Source organism: Brassica oleracea, chromosome C6 (genome assembly GCF_000695525.1).
Source record: "Brassica oleracea var. oleracea cultivar TO1000 chromosome C6, BOL, whole genome shotgun sequence".
In the NCBI taxonomy this organism is placed as follows: Eukaryota; Viridiplantae; Streptophyta; class Magnoliopsida; order Brassicales; family Brassicaceae; genus Brassica; species Brassica oleracea.
In genome coordinates, this window is record NC_027753.1 from 19,573,583 (window position 1) to 19,582,598 (window position 9,016).

Consider the following 9,016-nt stretch of genomic DNA (forward strand, 5'->3'; position numbering starts at 1 on the left):
GGACGAGAATGCATGGACTAATGTCGTATCGACGTTTTGGAAGAGCTCGGTCGCTACGTAGCGACCGAGCAGAACGAACGCTCGGTCGCTACGTAGCCACCGAGCTTGGCCGAGCTCGGTCGCGACGTAGCGACCGAGCGGGACGATCGGTCGCTACGTAGCGACCGAGCGGGACGAGTGCTCCGTCGCTACGTAGCGACCGAGCTTTGGCTCGAGCCCGGTCGCTACGTAGCGACCGAGCGGGACGATCGCTCGGTCGCTACGTAGCGACTGAGCCTTGGCTTGAGCTCGGTCGCTACGTCCCGACCGAGCCTTGGCTCGAGCTCGGTCGCTACGTAGCGACCGAGTGGGACGAGAGGGACGAGCGCTCGGTCGCTACGTAGCGACCGAGCGGGTCGATCGCTCGATCGCTATGTAGCGACCGAGCTTGGGCTCGATCTCGGTCGCTACGTAGCGACCGAGCGGGACGGACGTTCGGTCGCTGCGTAACGACCTGTTTCGAGCTTTCGTCGGACATCTCGATTCTTTTCTTCCGTAAAGCTTTTTCGTAAGGAAGAATTTATTTCGAAAAGTACTCTTCGGAGAAATTCTTATTTTCTTCCTCAGACGTTTTGAATGTTAAATTTGTCGTAACCGTTTTTGACCCCAACACATAACATATGATATAAAATTATCAATTCAACCGGTCATTACATTTTTTAATAAACAAACTGATAGAACAAAATAATTCATATGAGATAACATTTACAAAATGATAAAATTGATATGTTCCATATCAGTCATTGGTATCTCATGGATGTTAATGACAAAATTCGTACGACTTCTCAATTTCCTTTTTAGAACCAATCCTTCATTTGGTCTATATAATCTTATATTAAAAGACAGTTTATTTAATATTTAAATAATATGTAGGAAAATTAAAATTTAAAAATCAATTTTTTTTTATGAATCCACATTAAAAATAATCGTAAAATCAATTACTTTCTATATTTGAGATGAAAATAATCATCAAATCATCTATAACTATTATATTGCTTATAAACTATACAAACGAACTAAATAATAATTATGACACATAATATATTTAGAACGCCTAAAATTACGAAATATCTTAAAAAAATTGTGTGCTATCTAGATACTAAGCATATACCACAATAATATATATCCTATTGAGTGAAATTATAAAAAAAAACCTAATAAATTAAATTAATCTAGATAGCACAATATATTCATAAAATTAAAATGAAGCTATATATTACACCTTCAATTAAAGCTGCAAAATACCATATTTTCACATTCATACCACTCAACACGTTTATTCTAATATTTAAAATTTTAGATTTTTTTGTCAAATAACATGGAGTAACATTGATTATAGAATTAGTGAGTAACACCAAAATATTTACTACTTAGTTATAATTTTTTGAAATAGAAATATAATAAATAATCCGTGCATAAAATCTAGTTTATTATTACACTAGTGTAATTATTTAGACAGTTTAAAAGGTAAGGTAATTGTTATGGAACAGATCAGTGCGTTTTCCCGAGATAGAAAAAGTGCGATTTCCCGAGCGACAAAGTGACTTCTTTTCCACATATCCGGTGCCTTGCGCGACGTCGGAACCCGCAACCTTCATCGTCCTCAGGCCCTCCCCTCCTCATGGGGAAGAGAAAGAAACCAAAACCCTCCAAGACTACAGGCTCTGGGTCTCCTAGATCTAGCCCCAGCAGTCGCTCAAGTTCGTCACCCCCCCCCCCCTTAAAGCTCCGGCGTAAACAAGCAGTTGATTCCAATCACTGCTGACTCTACCCCGATTAAGAATGCCCAAGCTAACTTTGAAAAAAGCCTTGCCATTGAATCCATTGTTGATTTGAATCTGGAGACTAGGTCAACAGTACCAAATCATATTGACGCTATAGTAGCTCCATCTACTATACCGCCGACTCTTCATGAGTCCACCTTTGGAGAAGTTCATGTGCGAGCATCATCCTCAACGTCTGCGTAAGCTGCTATCGCGGCGAACCCAGAGATTGCAAACACAAACACAACTCCGACAACTGTTGCCAAACCAAATGGTTACTCTTGGGTTGACAAAGTGAAAGGAAGATACAAGAAGCTAGAAAAAAGGTACAGCCTTTACTCTACCTTCAGGAGAAGCCTGCGTCAACATTCCTAACTCTGTGATTGAGAATAATAACAAAGGCTGGGAATCATTCATCATCGGTCATTCTACAATGACCCGCCTGCTCAAAGTCACATTCATAACATTGTAAATGGAATTTGGAGCAAGCAGTTTAGGGATATAACGGTCTCGAAGATGGAGGGTAATGCGTTCTTGTTTCGCATTCCAAATGCTAGTACTCGTGCTCATGTTCTCTACCAGCGCCTATGGCAAATCGTAGGACAAACTATGTTCGTGGCTGATTGGGAGCCAGGGGAGATCCCTGTGAAGCCGGAACTATCCTTTGCGCCTATCTGGCTCGAGCTCAGAGGTGTCCTTTTCCAGTTCTTCAATGAAGAAGGGCTAGAACGTATTGCTAGTTTGGTTGGTCAGCCTAAGCTCCTACATCCGGCTACTGCAAACAAGAAAAATCTCAAGGTGGACAAAGTTTTCACCATCATTGATCCTAGAGTTCCTCTACCTGAAGCCGTCAATGTTCAGTTTGATTCAGGAGACATTCGGCGTATTGCAGTTTCGAGTCCGTGGATGCCTCCCATCTGCAGCTTCTATAAGGGGGTGGGGCACAAAATCAAACGGTGTAAGCTTGCTCCAATCACTTGTCTTGCTTGTAAGTCTACAGGTCACCGTGCAGAGAAGTGCCCTCGGGCTAAGCAAAATACAGCTAAGACAACGAACGGAAAGAAAGCAGCAACCGTAAAGTTTGCTGAAAAGTCCGCTGATAAGCCTGCGGTGCATCATCTGGTTGGTGATAAGCATGTTGAAAAGCAGGTTGAAAAACATGCTACTCCTCCAGAAGGTGTTACTGGACGAGTGCTCACTTCTCAGAAATCTGGAACCGAAAAGGATCCCCGAGGGAAAGCAAAAGATTGGAAAGGAAAAGATATTGCTACTGCAGAAGGAATAGGAGACTCGGGTCTGGTGTCAGATGTGGAATCAGATTCCTCAGATGTTCCTTCTGATAGTGATTCTTCAGCCTCTGAGAGAGAAGAAGGAGAGTTCATTCGGGTTCAAAACAAGAAAAAAGCTCGAAAGAGCAGGGTGAAAAACCCCACAAAACACTAAATCTTATCCATGTGTACATAATTTTTTTGTTGGAATGTCCGCGGTTTTAATAAAACTTCTCACATGCGCGGTTTTAAGAAGTGGTTTAGGAATAATAACTTTACTTTTGGGGGTCTCCTCGAGACTCATGTCAAGCAACCTAAGCAGCAGAAGTTCATAAATAATTTGCTGCCAAGTTGGTCTTTTGATTCAAATTATGGCTTCTCTGAGCTTGGCAAAATCTGGATTCTGTGGCATCTCTCGGTCAAGGTCGTGGTAATCTGAAAGTCGCTACAGATGATATCTTGCGAGGTTCAGTTTGTTGATATCTCTGAATCAGTGGTAATATCTTTTGTCTATGCTTCAAATGATGCGGATGCAAGGAGATCATTATGGAATGAAATTTCTCTTCTATCGACCAGCCCACAAATTATGTGAAAGGCTTGGTCCATTATCGGTGATTTTAATCAGGTTCACAGCCCTTCTGAGAACTCGGTCTCTACGAGTCAGAACATCGATCTTCACACCAGACTGTTCAGACAAGTCCTGATCGAGTCTTCCATAGTGGACTTGAATTACGGAGGTTCTTCTTTTGCCTGGTGGAACAAGCAAGTGCTGAATCCTATAGCGAAGAAACTAGACCGCATATTAGTAAATGAAGAATGGATTGTCTTGTTTCCTCTCGCTCTAGGTTTCTTCGGTTCGCCAGACTTCTCAGATCATGCATCAATGAAGATATCTCTCTCGTCTGGGCAATCTAGGCAGAAAAAGCCATTCTGATTTTTCAATTATTTATTGAAGAATGCCAGCTTCCTTCCCCTAGTGGCAGATCGCTGGTTCTCCTTGACAGCGGATGGTTCTGCCATGTATCGTGTTGTTAGAAAGATCAAGCTTCTTAAACCGAGCATAAGGGAGTTTAGCAAGTAAAATTATTCAGGAATAGAGAAGCGCGTCTCAGAAGCTCATGAGGCTATGCTACTAGCGCAGGAAAGGATCCTTCTTGACCCTTCTACTCTTAATGCTGAGGCTGAGATTGTCTGTCAACAAAAATGGAGTTTACTAGCTGAAGCAGAAGAAGCTTTCTTTTATCAGAGATCCAGGGTTACATGGCTAGAAGTGGGTGATCACAACACGCCTTATTTCCATAGAATGGCGAGTTCAAGACGAGCAATAAATCATATTCACTTTCTTGAAGACTCTAATGGAACCCCCATCCATTCTCAGCAGCTTATCCAAGAGCATTGCGTTGAATACTTTACCAATCTGTTGGCTCCTACTGTCTCTCAGCCCATGTTTGCCCTGGAGGACATCACTTTGCTTCTCAACTTTACTTGCTCCGACTCTCAGCGAGCTTCGCTTGTGGCACCATTCTCCAGTGATGAAATAGATCTGCTTTTTTCAATCTCCCTCGGAACAAAGCCAGTGGACCGGATGGTTTCTCTCCAGAATTCTTACCTCTACTTGGAGTATAGTAGGAGGAGAAGTTATGCAGCTGTCACCGATTTTTTTTGCTTATGGACTCCTTCTTCCTCAGCTCAATGCTACAAACCTTGTTCTCATTCCAAAGATTCTGAATGCTGCAAGAATGACGAATTTTCGACCTATATCCTGTCTAAATTCAATATATAAAGTAATCTCCAAGCTTCTAGCGGACAGATTGAAACAGATTCTTCAGTTGGTGATCTCACACTCGCAGTCTGCTTTTCTGCCTGGCCGGTTATTTTCTGCCTGGCTTGCAACAGAGATAGTTCATGGGTATAATAAGCGTAACGTGGAAAAAAGTGCCATGCTCAAGGTGGACTTGAGGAAAACCTTTGATTCGGTCAGATGGGACTTCATACTTGCTGTGCTTTCAGCCTTAAACATCCCACCGCAGTTCATAAGCTGGATTAATAAATGTATCACCACTCCATCTTTTTCTATTCTAGTGAATGGTGAGAGCTGAGGCTACTTCAAAAGCACCCAGGGACTGCGTTAGGGTGATCCACTATCACCGTACTTGTTTGTTTTGGTGATGGATGTGTTCTCTGGACTGCTAGCTTCACGTTTTGACTCTGGTTATATCTGCTACCATCTCAATACCCAAGAACTGCAAATTTCTCATCTTATGTTTGCAGATGATGTGATGATTTTTTTTTATGGTGGAAGTTCTTCACTGCACGGTATCACTGAAACACTTGAGGATTTTGCAGGATGGTCAGGCCTTAGTATGAACACAGACAAAACACAACTTTTCCATGCGGGGCTGAGCCAAGAAGAATCTAGTGCCTTACAGAATTATGGTTTCAAGTCAGGTTCGTTACCAATATGTTACTTGGGTTTGCCGTTAATGAGCCGGAAGCTTAAAGTTGGAGAGGATGCACCTTTACTAGACAAGCTAGTGTCACGCTTCAATGCCTGTGCCACAAAGTCTCTCTCTTTTGCTGGGCATACGCTTCTCATTTTGACGGTGATAAATGGGACTGTCAATTTTTGGAATTCAACCTTTATGCTTCCAAAGGGATGCATTAGGCGCATAGAATCAATGTGCTCTGGATTCTTGTGGTCTGGAAGCATTGAACATAGGGGTATGCTAAAGTTGCTTGGCGCTCAGCCTGCTTGCCAAGACATGAAGGAGGGCTAGGGTTAAGGAACTTTGCAGTCTGGAACAGAACATTGCTCTTGCGGTTGATCTGGCTCCTCTTTTCAACAAGTGGTTCTCTATGGGTTGGTTGGCATAGGTATCATCATTGTCCCACAAATTACTTGTTTTGGAGCCAAAATGAATCACAAGACCACTCTTGGAGCTGGAAATGCATTTTGCGCTTGCGGAACTTGGCTTTAAGGTTCTTATCTTGTAACTTGGGAAATGGACAGAATGCAAGTTTCTGGTATGATAGATGGACTCCCCTTGGACCGCTAATAGAAGCTATTGGAAACGATGGACCTAGACGGCTTTGTATCCCATCCCACGCCACAGTGTCTACTGCTTGCAATGCAATAGGTTGGATCTTGCCATCCCCTCGTTCTGATATGGAGTTAGTACTACACACTTATTTATCGACGATCCCCTTGCCAGCCGCCTGTCCAAGCTATGATACTTACACTTGGTCAACTGATGGCTCAAGCGGAAACTTCTCCTCAACAAAAACATGGGAGGCTCTTCGTCCCAGAGATGATGAGAAGCATTGGTTCAAGCTCATCTGGTTCAAAGGAGCCACTCCGAAACATGCTTTTAATATGTGGGTAGCTAACTTAGACAGGCTCCCAACAAGACAGCGTCTCTCAGCTTAGGGAATGCAGATCTTTGTTGTATATGTTCATCAGCTTCTGAAACCAGAGACCACCTTCTTATAGAGTGCCAATTCGCGTCTAAAATCTGGGAGCAAGTATTCATTAGGCTTGGGAGACCGAGGAGTCAGTTCATTACCTGGCAACACTTGCTGAGTTGGTTGAGAGATCAAGTCTCTGGCCCGATAAAACTACTTCGTTTGCTATGCTCTCAAGCGGTCATCTATAGTGTCTGGAAACAGAGAAATAATGTCCTTCATAACCAAATCTCGATTCCAGCGCTTATTATCTTCAAGGAAATCAACCGAACCATCATCAACACAATCCATGCCCGGAGGAGTAGGAGATGGTTCCAAAATCTTATGGTTGCTTGGCTGATCTAGCTTTAAGTAACCGTTAACTATTTAGGTATAATGATTTTCTTGGTTTTTATTTCTTTTTTGCCAAGAAATCATTTGTATAGGATACAACTCTGTAACCTTTCATTTTTATTTATGATTTATAAAAAAAAAAAAAAAAAAAAAAAAAAAAAAAAGAGATAATTGTTATGGTTCAGACTTCAGAGGATCTAGGCATCTGACGCTTTAATGCTGCTTAAGGGGTTGGTTCATAAAGAGACCACAGAGAAAAATGACGGGACTACTTATGGGCCCGTGTCTCATTGGTAATAAATTTCACAATAAAGTTTATGTTTTTCCTTAAACCCATTTCCTAAATTTCATGAAATTAGAAGCTTTAAGTTCCTCTCTGTTCTCAACTTGTCGCCGAAGATTACAAACAGGGTCTCTCATAAATGGCCGCTAGGTTTCTTAGTTTGAGACGAGCTTTGTCTGTCTACCTCACTAACCAACAACCTCGTGTTCCTCTGTTTCAAGGTATCATCTTTTTCTTTATCTCCAAGCTGCGTAACTGTCACACACCCGATCAGCCGCTATCATCGTATTTACTCTGTTTCATAAGGAGTAATAGTTGTTCTGATGTGCAAAGGTGGAATCTTTTTTTTTTTGTGACAGCTGACATAAAGTTTCGAGCTTTAGAGTTCTCCAAGCTCAATCAAAACTTGCTGCGTAGGATTGCAGTAGTTGTAATATGTACTTGCCTTAATGTTTTTGGCGAAACACAGTTGGTGAATTGAGATGAGAATCATTTAAAAATTGTGGTCTGTCTAATGATGAGTGTAGAAGAGAAGATAGGGTCTCGGGGGCTTGATGTTTTGGTTTACACTAGTAACAGTTTTGCATAAATAAGGGAGGTTTTGGTGTTGGGTTGTTTTCAGGAGTATTTTCTTTCCTTTGTTGAGTTAGAGATGTATTAGGCATGGATTAAGTTAGTATTCTAAGTCTTTTATCTGTGATCTTAACATTGTTCGAAAGCTTGTTCATCTATTGGTGATGTTTTCACAATGGGTATGAGATATGAGATCTCTTACCTTGGAGTTTCCTCTGCTTGCCTGTTGTTGTGTACTGACTGTTTTAGCTGCTAGTAACAATGGCCATCTTTTTAAAAATGGTCTTAGCAGGTAAGCTTGCGCAATCAAAGTCACTCTTGAGCAGAGATTATGCTTATGGGGGATTACTACAGAGGCACTTTAGTGAAACTGCAGCAACCAATGGCTGCTGCAACTCTTCAAACTCTGCTGCGGAACTTACCAAAGCTCCCTCCACCTCCCCTGCAACAGCCTATGAGGAGCTGATTGTGAAGTACAAGTCCCAGTTGAAAATAAACCCGAGGCATGACTTCATGATGGTCTTTACTTGCAAGGTCTGTGAGACGAGGTCGATGAAGATGGCGAGCAGAGAGTCTTACGAGAAGGGAGTTGTGGTGGTACGATGCGAAGGATGTGATAATCTACATTTGATTGCAGACCGTCGTGGTTGGTTTGGAGAGCCGGGGAGCGTGGAGGAGTTTCTTGCTGCTCAAGGGGAAGAGTTCAAGAAAGGATCCATGGATTCTCTTAGCCTTACAGTTGAAGACTTGGCTGGAGAGAAGATGTCCAGTGAATAGAGCAACAAGCTCTTCGTTGCTTTAGCTATTAGGACTTGAACCCTGCAGAGAAAATAAAATATTTTATATATTTTTATTTTAATTTTTGAGACAAATTAAGATACATAATATTTGGCTCATAGTTTTCAAAACAGAAATAAAGTAGTTTGTGAACATGGACATACAGCCAAACCCAAATTCTAAGGCCATCATTATTGCTAGGACAATTTTAAGTCCTTAAAATAAAAAAAGCAAAGGACGAAGGACGAAGGACGAAGGACGAGCTGGGACGTTGCTTATATAACGACTTTCCCCTTTGGTCCTAGTGTTTTTGTGGGTCCCCTGCCCTTAAGGATCGGCTGGGACGTTGCGATAATGTTGCCCTAAAGCTAAACTTTTATAGCTACAATCCAAGTCCAACCAATCATCCACATTAGTTTGTAAATTATGATAAAACTAGTATTACTGGTCAATTAAACGTTTTAGAAATTATTCGATCATCATCATAATTTTCAATCAAATCATTTTTAGAGATATCT

At 41.8% G+C, this 9,016-nt stretch overlaps 2 protein-coding genes across 3 annotated transcripts; both read left to right on the top strand.

Moving 5' to 3' along the window:
• Window positions 1-4,196: 4,196 nt before the first annotated feature.
• Window positions 4,197-6,877, top strand: LOC106297674. Its single transcript, XM_013733871.1, has 5 exons — window positions 4,197-4,658; window positions 4,921-5,158; window positions 5,417-5,673; window positions 5,790-6,409; window positions 6,493-6,877. The coding sequence occupies exons 1-5, from the start codon at window positions 4,197-4,199 to the stop codon at window positions 6,875-6,877; spliced, it is 1,962 nt and encodes a 653-aa protein (XP_013589325.1).
• A 213-nt stretch (window positions 6,878-7,090) lies between these two features.
• LOC106298916 lies at window positions 7,091-8,643 on the top strand. Of its 2 annotated transcripts, none has more exons than XM_013735047.1 (2): window positions 7,091-7,369; window positions 8,014-8,643. In XM_013735047.1, exons 1-2 carry the CDS (start codon window positions 7,288-7,290, stop codon window positions 8,496-8,498), a joined length of 567 nt encoding a protein of 188 aa, XP_013590501.1. In that variant the 5' UTR covers window positions 7,091-7,287; the 3' UTR covers window positions 8,499-8,643. The 2 variants fall into 2 exon arrangements, with proteins under 2 accessions (XP_013590501.1, XP_013590500.1); XM_013735046.1 differs by having other exon boundaries at window positions 7,149-7,369; window positions 8,011-8,643.
• Window positions 8,644-9,016: the final 373 nt, after the last annotated feature.